Here is a 20,280-nt window from a genome sequence, read left to right on the forward strand (position 1 = left end):
CTGAGATTAAAGGCATGCACCACCACGCCCGGCTCTGTAAACTTGGTTTTTTCACAGAATATCTTGTTTTCTCCCTCTATGGTGATTGAAGTTTTGCTAGGAATAGTAGTCTGGATTGGCATCCATGGTCTCTTAGTGTCTGCATGACATCTGTCCAGACTCTTCTTGCTTTCATTGTCTCTGTTGAGAAGTCTGGTGTGATTCTGATAGGTTTGCTTTTGTATATGACTTGCCTTTTTCTCTTACAGCTTTTAATATTCTTTCTTTGTTCTGTATGTTTAGTGTTTTATTATGTGATGGGATGATTTTCTTTTCTGGTCCAATCTATTTGCAGTTCTGTTTTTTTGTATATTTATGGGCATTTCTTTCTTTAGGTTGGGGAAGTTTTCTTCTATGATCTTGTTGAAAATGTTTTCTGGTCCTTACAGCTGGAGTCTTCTTTTTCTTCTATCCCTATCATTCTTGGGTCTTGAGTTCTTTTATTCATCTCCTTTTCCTGTTTGATTGTAATTTCTTTAAGAGATTTGTTCAATTCATTCATCTCTCTCTTTGTGTATCCCTGTTCTAGTTTGAGGAATTTATTTTCCTCCTTTAAGGCCTCTATCATGTTCATAACCTCAGATTTGAAATCTTTCTCCTGTGCATCAGATGTGATAGTATCTCCAGGGCTTGTCGTGGTGGTGGGACTGCTGGTTTCTGGTGTTATCAAGTGGTCCTGGGAGTTGTTGCTTGTGTTCTTACCCTGACCACTTCCCGTTGTGATGACTCTGGTGTTAGCTGATTTGGTCTTCTCTGATGGTCAGAGATTTGTGGTTAGATATAGAAATGAGGTTTAGGTCCTGCCCCCTGCTCACTTCTGTTGAGGTCCCTGACTCTGATGGCTCCCTGGGGAGGCCAGGCACCTCTGTTGAGATCACTGTCTCTGTTGGATCCATTATTGTGAACCAGGTGAGCTGTGGAGTAGGCAGAAAGCTATCTGACCAGAGAACTGCTCCAGTAGATCTGCTTGCCTCCAGGGGTCAGAGGGCAATGTACAACCCTAGTAATTTAGGAGCCCACAACTCTCTCTGAGCTCCAGGGGTCAGCAAATTGTGCTCCTGTCAGGCAACCCATGGTCAGACCCTGGAGCATGAGAGTGTTTGAAGGGAGCAGGGAAGTTTCTGTGAATTTTCCTGGGGACCTGAGATCAGAATCACCTCTTTTCTATGCTATAGGGTATTATAGGGTATTCTGTTGTCAAGCAGCCCCAGACACTGGAGTTCACCCAGTCTACGGCGCTTTCTCTCTCTCTCTCTCTCTCTCTCTCTCTCTCTCTCTCTCTCTCTCTCTGAGTCCTGGTGGCCAGAAGCTGCACTTCTTCCTGGTTAGCCTCTGCCCCACCCTGGAGCACGAATGCTGGCAGGGACCTGGGAACTTTCTGTGAATTGGCCTAGGGACCTGAGGTCAGGTCTGCTTGTTTTTTAGGCTGTGGGGGTTTCTGTGGTCCAGCAACCCCAATTGCTCGAGTTCCAGAAGTCTACAGATGTCTCTGAGTCCTGGTGTCCAGGAGCTGCATTCCTGCCTGTCTAGCCATGGCCAGACCCTAGAGCATGTGTGTGCCTGACAACAGGCACTGGGAAACTTTTTATGAGTTAAGCTGGAGACCTGAGGCCAGAACCGCTTGTTTTCCAGCCTGTGGGGACTTCTGTGGTCCAGCAACCCCAAATGCTGGAGTTCCAGCAGTCTACCACACTCTCTGGGACCTGGTGGCCAGAATCTATGCTCCTGCCAGGCCAGCCAAGGCCAGATCCTGGAGCATGGGCATGTGAGGACCAGGGATCTTTCTGTGGGTTATCTGGGTGACCTGAGGCCAGACCCAACCATGCTCTGCACAGTTTGCACCCCTGGGGTACAGCAGCACTGGTGTTTTGTATTTCTCAGATCAGTCCCTAGGTTGCTGTATAGTCATTGCTGTCCTGCTGCTCAAACAAAGTGTGAGCTCGTCTCCGCCATCTTGGATCTGCAGCCCACTTTGATATTTTATACCTTTTCAAATGGCTAAATACAAGTGACAGCTTATGCTGGAGAGGATGTAGAGTAAAAGCAAGACACTTCTCTATTGCTGATGAGACTGCAACCCTTGTGCAACCACTGTGGAAAGCAATGTAGTAGTTCCTAAGGAGGCTTGGAATGGGCCCTGCCTCAAAATCAAACATTACCAGGCTTGATATTGCCTTAGACACTGTTCTATTGCTGTGAAGAGACTCTATGACCAAGGCACCTCTTATTAAAGAAAGCATTTAATTGGGGGGGGGGGGCATCCTTACAGTTTCAGAGGTTTAGTCCATTACCACCATGGCAGGAAATATGGAGATAGGCAGGAAGAGACTGGAGCAGTAACTAAAAGCTATGCCCTGATCCATAGGCAGAAAGAGAGAGACTCTGGGCTTGGCATGGGCCTTTGAAACCCCAAAGCCCATACCCAGTGACAAACTTCCTCCAACAAGGCCACATACCCCCTAATCCTTTTAATTTTCCTCAAATAGTGCCACTCTCTGGTAGCTAAGAATTCAAATATATAAGCCTAAGGGAGCCATTTTTATTCAAACCACCATAAGCATATACCCATCCTCCTACAGAGACACTTCTTCGACTATGTTTATTGCTGCTCTACTCAGAATAGCCAGAAATTAGAAACAACCCTAGATGTCCATCAACAAATAACTAAATGAATGAGGCTTGGCAACCTAGCTATTGCCAAGGCTATTGGTTGCTCTCTACAAACTGATTGTAAGGGCCTATTGCTGAACACATCACGTACATAACTCACTGGACATGGAGAATTCAAGCTGGTATCAAACTAGAACCTTCAGCCCCACTGACTAGTGTTCACGGTACTGGAAGATACTTCTGCACACTGCCAGAAGAGAAGGGAAGCCACTAGCTCAGCTACAAGCCCTGTGACCCACAATGGTGACCTTTCTGAAAGAGGTGCTGGTGCAGTAGGCGGCACAAACTTTGCGGGAGTAACAACCACTGTGTGTACTTGAGTCCTAGGTGCACTCCATGAGATGGAACCCACGCCTAACACTGCTTGTTTAACCAAGAACCTGAGACTGGATACACCAGGGAACTATGGAAAAAATAAATGATAGGGTTCTACTAAAGGAACTTAGAAATAAAATGACTCCTAAAAACATTCTTCTGTGCTCATAAATTAACGCATGCTCACCCGCCATCAGAGAAGCTTCTTGCAGTATATTGGAATAAATACAGAGATTCACAACTAGACAGTGCGCAGGGCATGAGAGACCTTGGAGCACTCAGTCTTAAGTGGGATGTCTTCATCAAACCTCTCCCCACTATACAGAAGAGGAGGAGAAAGATTTTTAAGAACGAGAGGGGATGGATGACTACAAAGAAGCAATGTCTTCCAGACACAAAAGAACTGATGCACACAAGAACTCACAGAGACTGTGGCAGCACACACGGGACCTGTGCGGGTTCAAACCCGGAGTCTCAGCACTGAAAATGGGAAACTGACACGGATTCCAACGCCTACAAAGAAGCCATCTGAAATTGATATTCACTAGCAAAGGAAAAATTTGTTTTCTCCAATGGAGTCTCACTGGGTGTTTGAACCATACACACTTCAGAGCAGGCCCCACGGCCTGGAGCAGCAGTTGGGCAACACACAATAGACGCGATGGTATTTTTGTAGTCTTTTTGTCTTATGTAACTTTGTTTGGGCATTTTTTTTTTCCTTATTAGGCTTTTGCTTAAATATTTTTGGTTTCTATTTTGTGAGTTTGTGGGATGGGGTTTGCGTGTGTGTGTGTGTGTGTGTGTGTGTGTGTGTGTGCATGTGTGTGCGCATGTGTGAGAGAGTGTGCACGTGTGTGCACACACGTGTGTGCGTGTGTGTGCGTGCATGCGTGTGTGTACATGTGTGTGCACGTGTGTGTGAGCGTGTGTGTGTGCGTGCACACACACGCATGTTTGCAGGGGTCCAGCCCTGAGTGAGGACAAGGCCTGAAGCAAGGTGGATGCAAGGGTGGTGAGAGAGGAGGCACGGGGATGGGAAGAGTTTTGCACCCTGACTGACTGGCGGTCAGGATGCTTCCTTATTTATACAGAACTCAGTCATCAGGGATAGATTCATACTGTCCCAAAATATAGATCATATCATTTTCGTGCCCAGACACATGTTTCAACTTCCTCTTGGTCATAAGTACAGTCATCCTTGATAAACTAGGACAGAACAAAATTATCTTTTACAGTCGTTTCCCCTCATCAACCCCACAACCCAACTTTTAACATTCTTAACGTTTCAAGGACATTAGACAGAAAGAAAATCTCCAAGCCATCCTGGGCAGATTGTCATGTCCCAAGCAGTGTATTATCAGCTTTTAACGGTCACAATCCTAATTGTCATTAGGCCCAGGAAAAGTCTTCATCCCAAAGGCGCTGTAGTTATTACTCAGTTTCTGCCATAACACAATGTTTATTTTTTATATATTTGTAAATGTTATTTATATGTCTAATCTTGGTATTCTTTTGTTCCTTGGTCACAGTGGCCCTGTATGAGTTAACTTTTTCTCAGAAAAGGGAGGTGTTAATACTTTATCCTTTTATCATTTGTCCACACCATTCTTTGTCCATCAGTAGGAGTGGGAAGAAGCTTTTGATTTGACCGGCTGCCAAATTCTCCAGCCTGCTGAATCTTGTTTGCCTTCTTAGGTTTACTTTGTTCTCGTTATCTTGTTCCTCGGTAAACGCGGTGGCAGATGTTCCGAGAGCATCTTGGAATCAGAGAAATCGTAAGAAGGTCTCTGGCATCTTTGAGTCACAACCTCCAGGGTGTAAGGAAGACCTTCAAGTAGGCCAGACAAGGATATCTCCTTAGGAGCAGCACCCATGGAACAAGGTGTAAATGACTGCATTTCCATCGATCCAATACCCCCAAGTTGTACAAATATTAAAAGTCCCCCGACAAGGCAACATGTGGAGATCAAGACCAAAAAGGGGGAGATGACACTACAGCAATTGCACCACTTGGATCAGCTTGGCAGGACCTTTGTCAAGGAGCTGTGCTGGCTTGATGACTTTTGCTGTTTCCAAAGATATGGCTGTGCCATTTGTCTTTCAAGAAGGAGAACGGGCATGGAATTGGGTAGATGAGGAGGTGGGGAAGATCTGGGAAGCTGTAGGGTAGGAAAAGCATGATCACAATATTTTCAATTAAAAAAAATATCTTGACAAAAAATTAAATAGAGCCAGGCATCATGGTACATGTCTTTAATCGCAGCAATTGTGAGGCAAAGGCAGACCTACCTCTGTGAGTTCCAGGCCAGCCTGGTCTATGTAGCAAGTTCCTGGATAACCAGGGCTACATAGAAAGACCTTGTCTCAAAAAAAGGGAGGGAGGGAGGAAGGGAGGGAGGGAGGGAGGGAGGGCAAAATGGGCTGAATCTATCTGCATCAAATAGCAATCAAGACAATTCCCTACAGACATTCCCATAGGCCCATCTGATCTAGCTAAGTCCTCACTAAGACTCTCTTCCCAGGTGTCTCTAGGCTGTGTCAAGTTGGCATTTGAAACTGACCATCATAGCAAGAATGACAGGCCGGATGAAGTGTCATGAAGTATGCATTAGTGGAAGGTTTGGTAGTAAGCTCCAATATTAGGGATATAGGTGTCCTGCCCACCCTGCCTAGGTTCACATGCCAGCTATGTAAGTCACTAAGAATTTTCCCAGCCTTAAGTTTGCTTCTAAATTACGTGGTGCTACATGATTGTCAATATTGGGTGTTTTATTGTTTCAACTTAGAGCTTTCATTTGCTCTGTGATAAGTTCTTTCTATGTAGCCCAGGCTATCCTTAGACTTACTGTGTAACTCAGGCTAGCCTTGAATTCACAATCCTTCTGCCTCAGACTTCAAGTACAGGGATTACAGACCTGCATCACCACACCTGTGTGTGTGTGTGTGTGTGTGTGTGTGTGTGTGTATTTGCATGTGTGTGTATGTATATGTGTGTATGGCGTGTGTGCATATGTGGTGCGTGTATGTCTGTAGGAGTGCGATGTGTGTGTATGTGTGCATATTTATGTGTGCATGTGTGCATGTGTGGTGTGTGTATATGTATGTATGGGTGTGGTGTGTGTATATGTTTATGTGTGGTGTGTGTGGTGTGTATATTTGTGTGTAAGTATGTGTGTGTGTGTGTGTGTGTTTTACATCTCCTCTTCCTTCTATCTCTGTCCCCCTCCACAGCATGCCTTTCTCTCTCTTATCTCTCTCTTTTATGCTTCCTCTTCTATCCTTGTCCCTCCTCTCTTTTCTCTTTCTTCTGTCTCTTTCTGTCCTGTGCCTTTCTCACTTATCTCTTCTCTTCCTCCACCCTGTCCTCTGTCTCTTTGTTTACATCTCCACTGTATCTCTCTGTCTCGCACACTCCTCTCTTCCTCTTTCCTCCTCTCTTTCCCCTCTCCCTCTGTCTCTCCTTTTTCTTGTTCTCTGGCACTCTTGTATTTCTCTCTCACACATTCGTGTGTGTGTGTGTGTGTGTGTGTGTGTGTGTGTGTGTGTGTGTATACATACATACTCCCATATCCTCCCTTTCTCTCTTTCATGTCTTTCTCACACGCTCCTTTCCTCCCCCCATGCCTCTGTCTCCCTCTTTCATTTGCTCTCTTCCATCTTTCCTATACACTCCTCTCTCATCTCCTTTTCTCCCTCCTCCTCTGCATCTCCCCCCATTGTCGCTCTATCTCTGACTCCATCTCTCCTCTCTCTCCCCTCACACTGTGATTCAGTCCACCGTAGGTTTGCTTCATATCTAGGCTGTGTCACTTCCTTCCTTCTGCATTTCAAGAGTGCTGGCTGCCATCGCTGGGTCTCTCTTACAGTTCATTTACCTGAGAAATAAAAGTAATAATAGCCCGGACTTCCCCAGGTTCCACAGAGTACCAAAAAAGGCCTTTATGTGCTGAGGTTGCCCAGGTGGTGAGCCCATAATTAGATCTATTAAAATAGAAGCCACTAGTGAGCTGCTCACAGAAGAAAAGTGTCTTTACCACCCTGGCCCTGCTGCCCTCTCCAACTGGCCCACATACACGAGGAGGACAAGGACAGACTCCAAGTTCAAGTAAGTTTGTATCTATATGTGGGTTGTGTGTTTATATGTGTGAGAGTATGTGTGCATGCATTTGAGTGCACATATGTCTGTTTGTCCATGCATGTACATATGATATTTGTCTTTAAGTGTGTCTACATACGTCAGTGCTTGTCCGTGTGTGTGCATGTATGTATGCACATATGTCTATGTTTGTCTGTGTGTGTGTGTGTGTGTGTTTGTCTGTGTGTGTGTGGTGTCTTGTTTGTCTCTTTGTATTAGAAGCTACTTGTGGGTACTAAATAGAAAAGGTTCCTTGAAAGAAACTACCGTTGACTAAGCCAGGAATGACCAACAACTGAGCCCAGTTGGCAAGCAGAGGTAATAGCGGAGAAAGAATCAAGAACCACATAGGCCTCAGCTTTAGAGATGAGCCTAGGCCTCAGGGATCCAGACCTGGGCCTGAACTAGGCTTCTCCTTAGGTGAGCAAATTGGTTTACTTATTTACAAATGGAGTAAGCAGCAATTTGACTCTATTTGTATGAAAAACACAGTATACCTACTGGTTGGTACCGGGAGGTTGTTACTTATAAGATACTGCAATCTAGCATGGCCGAGCAAAGAAGATGAGACGGTTAAGCTAGAGGCTGAGCAGTGAAAGCTATGGGGAGCTATAGAAAGTTTTGTCCAAGAGCAAGGCTTCTCAGGTCAGAGAGACACTCTGGGTGATGAGGTTCTGGTACTCTGACTGTTAGCGGCAGCCTCCCTCATAAGGCCAAGTTGTCAGACAGTGGAGAGACAGGGATACGAGATTCAGTGTTCCAGTCTCGCCATGTGTGAGGTGGACAGATGGCTCTGACACTTTTGATTGCATGAGTAAGGCTAAACTCCTCCAGTATCAATCAATCAGTGGTGTACTGAGCACCCAATATGGGCTTTGCATACAAATGAAAGTCAAATTGCTGCTCAGCCATTTTGTAGATGAGTTGGAGAAGCTGGTTCATTCCAGCCCAAGTCTGGTCCCTAGGGCCTCAGCTCCAGCTTCCCAGAAGCAGTGATGCCTCTGGCCTCTTCCTCCTCAAATGGCAGAATCAATCTAGGATGCTTTAAAGCAAAGAATGGCCACCCCATACCATTATGTCCCTAAGACTCAGAAGACAACTGGCAGTCTGCCCATAGTCACACAGCAAAGGCAGTAAGTACAGCTGTTGACTGCCAGGCTTGCTTGTGGCGTGTACTGCTTTAAAGTCAATGTGTAAAGAGCCAGGGCTAAAGCTCAGTTGGTAGGGTGCTTACCTTCATGCATGTGTGAAGCTCTAGATTCCATCTCAAGTGCTACATAGACTGGACATGGTGGTACACACTGGAGATCCCATCACTTGAAAGGTAGAGACAAAGAGGTCAGAAGTGTATAGGTCTGGGCTACATGAGACATTAAAAAAGCAAAAAACAAAAAAAACCACTGTCAACAAGAATTGAATTAAAACTGTGTTTTAAATGTAAGAGCCAAAAGCTCGGGAGAAGTGCTGAAAATGCTCTCTGGCCGCGACACAAACGGAACCCTTCAGCAAGACTTTAGTCAGATGCAGCGGTGTTCGGAGTGCTAACCGTGCATGTTGTTCAAATGGACTTCCCACAGCCCCATGGCATTGCTAAGTGTGCCGGGCCAGACTCGAAGGATGGCTCAGTGGGTAGTTCCCATGCCCTTCAAGCGTGAGAGCCTGAGTCCAGGTCCCCAGCACCTACATAAATCCAGGCCTAGCTGTGCATGCCTGGAGTCCCAGAACCAGGAAGGTGAGCACTGAGGAACCCTGAGACTTTCTGGACTTCCTGCCTTGCCCAAGCCACAAACTCCAGGGCACTGAGAGATCCTATCTCAAAAAATAAACAAACAAACCCTCTAGGGTAAGGACTGAAAACAAGGCTCAGTGGGTAAGTGTTCTTGCTGGGCAAGCAGCCCCCACAGAGAGATGGATAGACAGACAGGCAGACAGGTAGATGGATGGATGAACAGACGGATGCCTGGATGATGGATGGATATAGAGGGATGATGGATGGATAGATAGATAGATAGATAGATAGATAGATAGATAGATAGATAGATAGATAGAAGGTAAGCAAGCCAGGTATGGTCATATACAAACATGAAAGTAAGCCTGTAATCCTAATGCTGAGGTCAGAAGGTGGCGACGAGAATTGCTGGGCTTGCTGGGTGCTAACCTAGCTCCAGGCTCAGGGAGAGAAAGTGACAGCGCCAGACCATGATGTCCTCCTCTGGCCTCTGCCCTAGCTCCAGGCTCAGCGAGAGAAAGTGATAGAGCCAGACCATGATGTCCTCCTCTGGCCTCTGCACACACGTGCACAGTCATGTACACTAACACACAGGCACAAGCTTACGATGCACACACGCATGCACTACATGTGCACATATACATGCACACCTGCACACACACATGTTCCTGAATGCACATGTGCATACACGCAGATGCAACCTCCCCTTTTACTGTTAAGAAAGACATTTCTAGCTTCAGTCAGCAGCTGACACTGCACACGTGTTGAACACCTGCTCTGTGCCTGCTGTGGGATATGTTCTGGGTATTCAGTTTGTAGTCCCAGGCTTCTGAGACTGCGTCTATTTCCCGAGATCACCACCACATTCATCTTTTAACTCCTGAACTGAACAAAATCAGCCAATGCTCCTGAAATCTGTCCTACACCCATAACGAAAGCTTGACACCTTCCTTACCCTAATGTCCTCTGAAGCCAGGTCACTCCGGAGCTGTGACGATCTGTGGAGTGAAAACTACCTTAGCAGGTAGTGTGTGCCCCGTCACGGAAAGGACACAAGCAGGATTGCCATGGAGGAGCATGAATACGCCGGTAAGAAGGTGCTGCTGATGACACTCACTTTCCCCGGGGAGAGATGGGGGCCTCTTCAGTCCCTCTTTACCCAAGAGGGTGAATTTCCAAGAAAGTCCAGGATCTAGGGTAAATTGGGGAGGTGAGAACTGACCGGTGCCAGTGGCACACAGCCAGGTGGAACAGGGAAACTCAGGGACCCTCCCTTCTGTGACTCAACACCTTCCCAGCAAAACTCTACCCTAGCTGGAGAGCTGGGGCTCAGAGAGAGTTGAAGGCCAATTTGAACAGGAACTCGGAATTCAGAATGAGTTCTCAAGACCAGGGTAAGGAAGAGGCTGGGGGCCCTGCATAGGGAAACATCAAGACAGAGTTGGGGGGGGGGCTTGGGTATTGGGGTGAAATCTGGAAAGTATGGTGCCTGGGGAGTGGGCTTCAATATGAGGCAAAAATTGGGATGTGGTGTCTTGTAACTAGGGAAGGGGCTCAGAGTTGGGGAAAGATGCCAGAGTAGCTAGGACGTGACCATCAAAGTGTAAGCTTAAGGAGTTAGAAGTCAGAGCAAACAAAAAGCCCGAGCCCGCTAGAAGTGAGGCTGGGAGAGCCAGGCACTGCAAGAGGGAAGGGTGAGTCTCAGCTCCTGATTTTAAGTCTATCTCTCTGGAAATGACCTGGACTGAAGTCAGACCCATTGCTTGCTGGAGTGTGGACAGACTCTGGCTGTACAGGCCCAGAGAGGCAGACTCAGAGGTACACAGATGAGACATAGATAGAGCAAGCTCAGGAGGATTGACAGACGTGCACCATACAAGTAGACACAGTGAGGAACAGTTTGCACATGGAGAAGAATGAGAAAGAAGAAGCCTGGGGTCAAGAAGAAACTTGATACCCTGGCATCATACTCAAGGGGAGGAAGTCCCCCTCAGTCACAGTCATAGGGAAGGGGAATGGGGTGAAAGCGGGAGGGGAGGGAGGAATGGGAGGATGCACAGGATGGGATAGCAATTGAGATGTAATATAAGTGATTTTATTTTTCAATTAAAAAAAAAAGAAAGAAGCCTGGGGTCCACTAAGACCCTCTGCTTCAGGTAGGGCTCCGGGTAAGCTCCTTAGATGTTGAGACTGTGAGTGATGGGGAGACCAGGGAGGAGCCACAGTCTCCTGCACCCATCAATACTCCTGCATGCTGCCAACAGGATACTGGGAGCCTCCTAGGAAGCGCTGTTGCTGTGCAAGACGGGGGACACAGCTTGTGCTGGTGGGGCTGCTGAGCACAGCAATGTGTGCCAGCCTGCTGACCCTGCTTCTCCTATGGCGTAAGGACATCCCCAGCCCACGTAGCTCTCCAGCCCAGCGAGCCATTCAGCTCCCATCCCATCCCACCTGATCTCCTGATCCTCTGTTCCATCCCAGCATCCCTAGTTCACCTATACCCCCGTGCCCAGCTACCAGGTGTGAGGAGGCAAATAACCGTTCTTCTTGTCTGCTCCTCTTCCTGATGACCCCCTCTAGACTGGGAAACAGAGAAGACTCTGAAACAGCTGGGAGACACTGCCATCCAGAATGGTATGAAGGAGTCAAAACGGGATGGCGGAGGTGCAGGTTGGGGTAGCCTGCTATTGCCATTTCCCTGCCACTGACCACTGTGGGGGCTGCCTCAATGTCATCCTCTCCCTGGGGAACCAAATGGGCAGGTTACATTACCTCTATCCCAGTAGGAGGCTTTTTCAAAGTCTAGAGAAGCAGCATTGTCTGTTACCTGATTTCTGTTCGGATTTCAGGGTTCACAGAATCACTTGGGCCTCCCTTTGCCCTTCTGTAACATGGGTGCGAGCTAACAAGTAAAGAAAGATTAAGGCCTCCAAGGCTGGGAGTGTAGTTCAGCTGGTGGAGTGCTTGCCCTGGGTCCCATCCCCAGCCACTGCACACCTGGCAATCGCAGCACTTGAAACGTCGAGGCAGAAGAGTCAGAAGTTCAAGGTCATCCTTGGCTATATAGTGAATCCCAGACCATCCTGAGCTACATGAGACTCTGTCCAAGAAAAAGAAAGAAAGAAAGAGCAAGGGAGGTGGAGAGGAAAGTCCTCAGAAAATGTGGTCACTGTTCTCATGTTTACATATACAATGTTCTGCCTGCATGTGTGCCTACGTACCAGAAGAGGGCAGCAGATCTCACTATAGCCACCATGTGGTTGTTGGAAACAGCCGCTGCTGTTCACCCCTGAGCCACCTCTCCAGCCCTCTGTTCTCATATTTAATCCTGGAGAACACGCCTGATTATTCAGTTCTAGCCTGTACCTCCTATGTTCTAGCCCTCCCTTGCTCCATCCAAAATATATACTCTTTAAAGCTGCAGTTGTTGTGATGATGTGAAAAAGGCCACTGCACTGAGGACCGGGATGAAATACACCTTAACTGGGGAGGGTGTGCGTGTCGGCCTGTGGGGTCAGGAGTCGGAAGCAAGACAGCTGTGAGAGTGTTACAAGCTGCCTATCAAGGGAAGTAGAAAGGATGGGAGGGGAGGAGGAGAGGGAAGGGAGGAAGAGCAAGGGAAGGGGAAAGGATGGACTGAACGTGGGTCTTTGTGATTAAAAATCCCTCTTCTTCCTCCCTCCGTCCCAGTCTCTCGTGTTTCCAAGGACTTAGAAAGGTACCAGAGTAATCAACTGGCCCAGGAATCCGAGGGTGAGCACGTCACCTCCTGTCAGTCTGGGATGGGGAAGGAGAAAAGGGCTGGGGAGGCCTTGGATAGTTAGTGGTGACCAGCCATGCCCTGCTGCAAACCATACAGGAAGCAGGGAGCCCAATAGAGAGAGGGGGCGATGGGGGGAACGGAGGAACCTTTTTACCACCAAGCTCTTCTGTTCTGTGGGCAGCTGCTCAGATGTCACAAAGCATGCAAGAGCTCCAAGCTGAACAGAAGCAAATGAAAACTCAGGGTAAGACAACGGGGAACGAAGCAGGAAGTGCCCCCCCTCGCCCAAGAACCACAGGGACACATGAAGCTGGAGGCCCAACTCGGGGTGGGGGTGGGGAATGAAAGGAAAAGAGAAAGGGGGGAGGGGAAGGGATGACCCATATGCATCATCTCTGAGGCCCGACATACCCCTTTCAGACTCTCAACTGTCCCAGAACCTGAACAAAATCCAAGAGGACCTAACCAACATCGAATCCCAGAGTGAGACTCGGAGCGGCCAGGGGAAATGGGTAAACTGAGTAGGGAGGGGGTGGCGCTGGGAGATGCCAGTCAGTCTCTGAGCGCTGCACCGGTGTCCACGCCTTTCAGACTCTGAGCTCTCCCAGAACCTGAACAGACTCCAGGAGGATGTAATCAATGTCAAATCCCTGGGTGAGACCCGGAATGGCTAGGAGAAGTGGGCAAACTGGGGGGGGGGGGGGGGGGGCAGGGTGCTGGGAGGTGCCAGTCAGTCACTGAATGCTGCACTCTATCCCTGGTTTCCCCCACCACCACCCCCTGCCCCCCAAGGCTTGAATGAGAAGCGCACAGCCTCAGATTCTCTGGAGAAACTCCAGGAAGAGGTGGCGAAATTATGGATAGAGGTACTAATGTCAAAGGGTGAGTCTGACCTACCTTCCATGGTGGCCCGTAACCACATCCTGTGACTTCCTGTGTGTGCCATGTGAGGTGGCTGACCTGACACGACTGTGTGGCATCGTGTATGATGTTCATGGATCCGAGTCTATGTTGGGACCAAGACAGATGAGGACATAGGACACCCTCTGTTGAAGCGGACAGAGTCCACACTGGCTCCCTCCTCCAGGGGTAACGCTAGCCACCACTAGCTTCCCTCCATTCCTGTTGTGTGCCCAGTCAGACTTAGTGGGAGATATGGTCATCAGAAACCATTTCAGGGGAAGTAGGGACAGAGGAACAGCTCCATGCTGTGAACCCCAGGAGCAGCCTGGGGAGTTTCCCTAACCCTCTAGGGATCTCAACTAAGATAAAACAGAATCTTTGTCTTCGATTCAGAGAATTTCAGGACAAGCCGACATGAAGCAGAATTGGAGTTTGCCCAGAAAGATTTTAACGTGCATTACATTATTTTTATATTTTATTTCTTTTGTCTGCAATATGTAACACAAAATCGATATGGTTTTTTGTATTCTGGATGGAGCAAGGGAGAGAGGTAGAACATATAAGGTACAGGCTAGAACTGAACAATCAAGTATGTGTTCCTTTTCCTCCAGGATTAAAAATGAGAACAGTAGCCATATTTTCTGAGGACTTTCCTCTCCACCTCCCTTTCTCTTTTCTTCTTCTTCTTCTTTTCTTTTTTTAAGACAGGGTCTCCTGTAGCTCAGGATGGTCTGGAACTCACTGTGGAGCCAAGATGACCTTGAACTTCTCATTCTCCTGCCTCTGCTTTCCAAGTGCTGGGATGCAGGCATGCCCTGCAGTGCCCAGTGTATGCAGCGCTGAGGATGGGACCCAGGGCAAGCAAGCCCTCCACCAGCTGAACTACATCCTTGTTTTGTGGTGGAGGATATACAGGCCATGGCACATGTGTGGAGATCAGAGGGCAACTTTCAGGAGTTGGTTCTCTCCCTCTACTGTGTGTGTGTGTGTGTGTGTGTGTGTGTGTGTGTGTGTGTGTGTGTGTTGGCAATGACAGGGTGGGAGTGGGGGTGCACATGTGCCGTGGTACATGTGTGGAAGTCAGAGGACAACCTCATCTCTTGCTGTTAGCCACTGCATATGCCAGGCTATAGGGATGCTGGGATTATAGGTGCAGGCTGCCAGGTCCAGCTTTAGTTGTTCTGGGGATCCAAACTGAGGTCCCCATGATCAATGAGATCACAGGGCAGGTCCCAAGAGGGTTACAACTGGTCACAGGGTTGTTGGAAGACAGGACATTCTTACTGTAAACAGAACCAACAGTCTTGTTTGATAGTCCTAGACCATAGCTGGGCGAGGAAGGAAGTCCCACCTGAGAGCGTTGTTCATTGTTGTTTTAATATAAAGTGTCCACGTGTGGAAAGAATACAGTGATATCCACGTCACCATCTCTATGCCGGCAGCCTTCAAAGCAAATGCTAACTGCTCTGAAACGCTTGCCTCTCTGCTGTTGAGAGGCTCCTCCCAGACTCCAGCATGAGGGGACCCTTTCCTTGTTCGTGTCCCACCACAGCAGCCTCCATAGACTGCCCCTCTCAATGCTAAGGGCCATGACATCTCCACCAGGGATGGCACAGACGGAAATAGCGTTGATCCCAGGAGGCCAACAAGCTTGCAGCAAGAGCCACTGTAGTGCCTTTAGCATGGGATATGAGTGAGATTGCAGGGCGGCCCTCCCAGCACCAATGCCTCACTGCCCTTGACTCCTTTGCCTTCCACATCTGGAAAGTCCCAGCTGCCCCAGAGGGATAAGATTAGAGGAAGGAACTTTGGTTGGTCAGAAGGCGTCCCCATCCCCTGGGACGTGCGGCTCTGGGGATCCCAGCAGAAAACCCCTGGGGTTTCTTGTGGTAGATAATGAGGGGACTCTAGGTCGTGTTCAGTGCCCACAGATTTCCAACCTCTTACCCTTTCCCTGAGCACACACATGCATACACACCACAGATAACTCACACATACACACATGTATACCATGTGCACATCACACATACATATCAACACACCATATACACAAACAGCACACTTCACATATACACACATACATCCCGCTACACACACATACCACATACACACACATACTACATACACTCCCACATGTATATACACACACAAAACCTACATACACCACATACACACATACCACATACACAGACAACCTACACACACACACACACCACATACACAGACCAACGACACATCCATCAATACACAGACCACATTCACACCACCAAATATACACACCACATACACATATACCACATATACACACCACAGGGATACCACATGCACACACACCATATACACAGACCAAATACGCACACACCATATGCACAGACCACATACACAAATGCATAATACATGCACACACATCAGATACACATTATGGTCACGCATGCCACATGCACACACACCACATACACAGACCAAATGTGCACATGTCACATACACACATCACACACACACACACACACACACACACACACACGCCGCGCGCACATGCCACGTGCACACACACTCTGCTTCTCACATTACCACAGAACTAGAAGTGCGGATGCATTCATCCACAAGATCCAAATTCAGGCCCTGCTGCTTGCTCAGTGCTTTACCCACTGGGACATCTTCCACATACAAATCCGGCCCCACACCCTGGGGTCTGAGCTCAGCTCTGGGACTGTCCCTAGGTATGACATCCAGGAAACTTTTCCCAGTGTGTGTGTGTGTGTGTGTGTGTGTGTGTGTGTGTGTGTGTGTGTGTCTGTCTGTCTGTCTGTCTTGTCTGTCTGTCTGTCTCTCTCTCCCTCTCTCTCTCTCCTTCTCTCTCTCCCTCCATCCCTTACTCTTTCATTTCTCTTAATACCTACTTTAAATTATGGAGGGGTACTGTGCAAGTGAGTTCAGTGCACCTGCAGAGACCAGATGCATACAGCTGCAGTTACAAACAGTTGTGAGGCATCTAATGTGAGTGCTAAGGAACAGAATTTGGGTGTTCTGCCAAAGCCATACATGCTTTTAATCTCTGCTTTGACTGAGGGGGCGCTGCAGTGTCTATAGGGGCGGTGCTGTGCTGAGGTATCTGTCGGGGGTAGCTGAAGTATCTGTGTGGGTGGGAGTAGCTGAGGTATCTATGAGGGTGGGGCTAGTTGAAGTGTATACGGGGCTGGGGTAGCTGAAGGGTCTGTGGGGAGTAGCTGAGGTGTCTGTGCTGGTGGGGTGGCTGAGTAGTCTTTGGTGATGCTTCTGGTAGTTGAGGTATTGCTAGCCATGGGGGTGTTTGTTAGATGCTAGTAACTTTGAAACTGGGAATGTTTCACATGTTGGCGGCTTGTTGGGGCTGGCCTTGGCTGTTTCTTGCTGGCCTTAACAGTTGAGGTATTAATGATGAGGTTAGTGACAAATGTCATTCTGCTAACTGCTGAGGTTTCTGTGGTGATAATGTGGGTGGCTGAGAAGGCCCCACCAAGGAACTGGCCAGTTTCGGGGATCCCACACAGAAAGCAATCTGCTGACTGGCGCTGTTGGGCTCTAAGCTCGGAGGATCAGGATCAGGACAGTTCTTCCAGCCCAGATCCCCAGATGACAGTGGGAGAGACATTACACACCACAGTACTCCTGAGCCTTTCTTTTATGTGTGGCCCCAGGAACTGCATGCAACACGTGCCCCAAGGACTGGCTCCATTTCCAACAGAAGTGCTACTATTTTGGCAAAGGCTCCAAGCAGTGGATCCAGGCCCGGTACACCTGCAGTGACCTGGAAGGGCGGCTAGTCAGCATTCACAGCCAGGAGGAGCAGGTGGCTTGAGCTCCATATAGACTATGGGCAGCAGGGGGGAGTCGGTGGGGGGTGAGGGGGTGGGAGGGGGAAGTGGAGGGTAGATATCCCACTCTGGCCATGGATGGATGGGAAGGACCATACACATATCCCTCTAGGATTTCCTGATGAAACACATGAACAAAAGGGATTCCTGGATTGGCCTCCAGGATCTCCATATGGAGGGACAGTTCACATGGATGGACGAGAGCCCTGTGGATTATAGGTAAGGGGGCTTCTGGGAAACAAGTGAGGTGGGAGAAACACCAAGGAGGGAGCAGGCTCCTGAGTACCTCGCGGCAGAGTCCAGGGCTCAAGGAAAGGTGCTACAGGCCACAGATGAAGGAGAGCCCTGGGTTCTGGACTTCTTAGCCTTCTTAGCCACAGGGAAAGGATGAAGGGCCAAGGAAGTGAGCAGCAAGCACAGATTGGAAAGGTGGGCCTTGGGCTGCATGGGTAGGAGGAGGCACAGGTACAGATGGCCAAAGGCTATGAACGGAGGAATGGGCGGGGCGGGGCGGGGCAGGGGGCGGGGCTCGCAGCGCTCAGGCTAGAAAGACCTGCAGAGAAGGGACACCTCCCTCATCACATCCTATGGCTGGAAGTGTTTCTTGTTCCAGGAACTGGAGTCCAGGGGAGCCCAACAACTGGGGCCAGGGTGAGGACTGTGTAATGATGCGGGGGTCCTCCGGTCGGTGGAATGACGCCTTCTGCCGGGACTACCTGGATGCCTGGGTGTGTGAGCAGCTGGCCACATGCGAGCTAGCTGGCCTCTTAGCCTCTCCAACAGAAACCACTTCAGGAAATGAACCCTGACAAACCTCTTCCCACCCTCTTCTAAATTTCTTCCCACATTCACCGTGGAAACAGCCAGGCCCTGAGGACACCCCTACCAAAGCCTGGGTCCCACTCTGTGACGAAAGGCCTCTGTGCTTATGCTCCCACCCACACTAAAGCAGCTGGTGGATGCCAGCTCCTGCCGGCTCCCCAGAAAGTCTCTACTGCTCTCCAGCTAAGGTGACCATCCCATTCCCTCTGCCCTCCCCTACCGCCATGCATGTGGGCAGCTGAGGTCAGGGAGGTGCTGAGAATACAGATTTCTCAGGCTTCTTCTGCACACCCCACCTCCTCTCAAATTTTCCCCTTCCTCCAACACCAGAGAACAGAGTGCGGTCCCCCTGCCCCCCCACCCAGTCTGGGAGTGAGTCCTCCCATCAAATTTGCTTGCATCAGTGAAATGGGATCATGGCTGGTCCCCACGACCCTCCTTGGAGGCTACACCAGGTGTGCTCCTGGTGCAGCAGGCATTGAAAGGACCCTGGCGAGCTGGGCTCTGAGAGGTCTTGTCCTTCTTTCTCATGCCCTCTGCCTTGCTTTAAAAACTGTTAGGTCGCATTCCTAAAACTAGCCACCAAGGTCTAGTCCCTTATTTGGCCACTTCCTCCTCCTGAGGCTGACTACCAAGGTTCAGCTATTAAAAGTATTAAAGTCCAGCAATCAAAAGCCCCCTTGGTTCACCTCATTAACATGCCCACTCAAAATATACCAACTGCATCCTAGCCCTTTCTAACACAGCCCTTCCCCTTTCTCTGTTAAAAAAAAAAAAAAAAAAAAAAAAAACCTGCAAGGTCACTGGCTGCTGTTTTTCTGCCTGAGTCAGAAAGCACTTTAACTTTTCTTCCCTCCTCCCCCTCCCCCCTCCCTGCTTAATAAAGGATCACCTGGTGGAAACAGGTGTTTGGCTGTGGTTTATGACTAACCCCGGGTATGGGAGGGAACCCCCGCTGTGGGAAGGGGAGGGTGTTCTCCTTCGGGTATAAGCTGACAGTATCAGAGACTTGGTGCCCCCTTTGAGAATGCAGCACAACTGATAAGGAACTTACACTTGGCTATTTCTCTTTCTGCATCATTTTAACATGCTAGGTAGGGGTAGCAGCGAGGCTCAGAAGCATGTGATCTCAGCCAGGTGGGTTGGTGCTTGCTTATAATCCACATAAGCTTGGACTCCATGGCTTTAGGCAAGCCTGGCCAAATCCATGAGAGCAAAGTAAGAGGAGGGTCAATCCCTGAGTCTCCTGAGTCTACGTAGTGGAAGGAAAGAACCGAGTGCCCAAAGCCAGCCTCTCACTTCCACACTATCCTGTGGCATGTGCAGCACCACACACTTAAGTAACATAAACACATTTTTTAAAGATGTTTAAGGTGGAATGCAACTGAGGAAGACATCTCACGTCCACCTCTGGCTCTACATGCACACACAAAACAAGTAAACGTAATTTTTAAAAATAAAGTGGAGGGGCTGGAGCGATGGCTCAGCAGTTAAAAACACACTGCTCTCCCTAAGGATGGGAGTTCTGACAGCAACACTCACACTCCAACTGCAAGAGCACTAGGGGGTCTGATGCCCACTTCCGGCCTCCAGTCACCTGCATTCAAGTCCACAAGCCCACATACAAACATACACATAAATAGAAAGTCTTTTTTAAAAAATAATAATAATAGCCTGGGTGGTGGTGCACAACTTTAATCTCAGCACTAGGGAGGTAAGCAGACCTCGGTGTGTTTGGGGCCAGCCTGGTCTACATAGTGAGTTCCAGGTCAGCCAGGACAACATAGTTGAGACTCTGCTGAAAATAGTAATGTTAGTAATAGTAATAATGAGCCACTAAGTTAAACGCCTAACCTAAGATAGAGTCATCAGGGTTGGAAATTCTTGGTCATCCTTAAATATGGAGCAAGGCTGAAGCTGGCCTGGGCTGACAGCAATCTGTCGCAGAATAAATTTTTTAAATGTCAACCTTAAAACCCTCCAAGCTTCCAGATGATTCTGGGCCCTTCCCATTTTGAGAGGCTGGTGTGCCACTGCTCTCAGTGTGATC

At 48.7% G+C, this 20,280-nt stretch overlaps 1 protein-coding gene across 1 annotated transcript; it reads left to right on the forward strand.

The window, feature by feature from the left end:
* Nucleotides 1-11,107: 11,107 nt before the first annotated feature.
* Fcer2 (Fc epsilon receptor II) lies at nucleotides 11,108-17,862 on the forward strand. The gene is made up of 9 exons (XM_051161934.1): nucleotides 11,108-11,272; nucleotides 11,469-11,522; nucleotides 12,579-12,641; nucleotides 12,833-12,895; nucleotides 13,072-13,134; nucleotides 13,243-13,305; nucleotides 13,444-13,533; nucleotides 17,232-17,383; nucleotides 17,521-17,862. The coding sequence occupies exons 1-9, from the start codon at nucleotides 11,140-11,142 to the stop codon at nucleotides 17,629-17,631; spliced, it is 792 nt and encodes a 263-aa protein (XP_051017891.1). The 5' UTR covers nucleotides 11,108-11,139; the 3' UTR covers nucleotides 17,632-17,862.
* Nucleotides 17,863-20,280: the final 2,418 nt, after the last annotated feature.

Source organism: Acomys russatus, chromosome 19 (genome assembly GCF_903995435.1).
Source record: "Acomys russatus chromosome 19, mAcoRus1.1, whole genome shotgun sequence".
NCBI lineage: Eukaryota > Metazoa > Chordata > Mammalia > Rodentia > Muridae > Acomys > Acomys russatus.

Excerpts from the sequence above, each read along its gene's own strand:
- Fcer2 (XM_051161934.1), top strand. The coding sequence starts at position 11,140 with ATGCTGCCAACAGGATACTGGGAGCCTCCTAGGAAGCGCTGTTGCTGT. Across the intron at positions 11,273-11,468 it reads GACCCTGCTTCTCCTATGGC|ACTGGGAAACAGAGAAGACT; the intron begins GTAAGGACATCC and ends GACCCCCTCTAG. Across the intron at positions 13,306-13,443 it reads AATCAATGTCAAATCCCTGG|GCTTGAATGAGAAGCGCACA; the intron begins GTGAGACCCGGA and ends CTGCCCCCCAAG.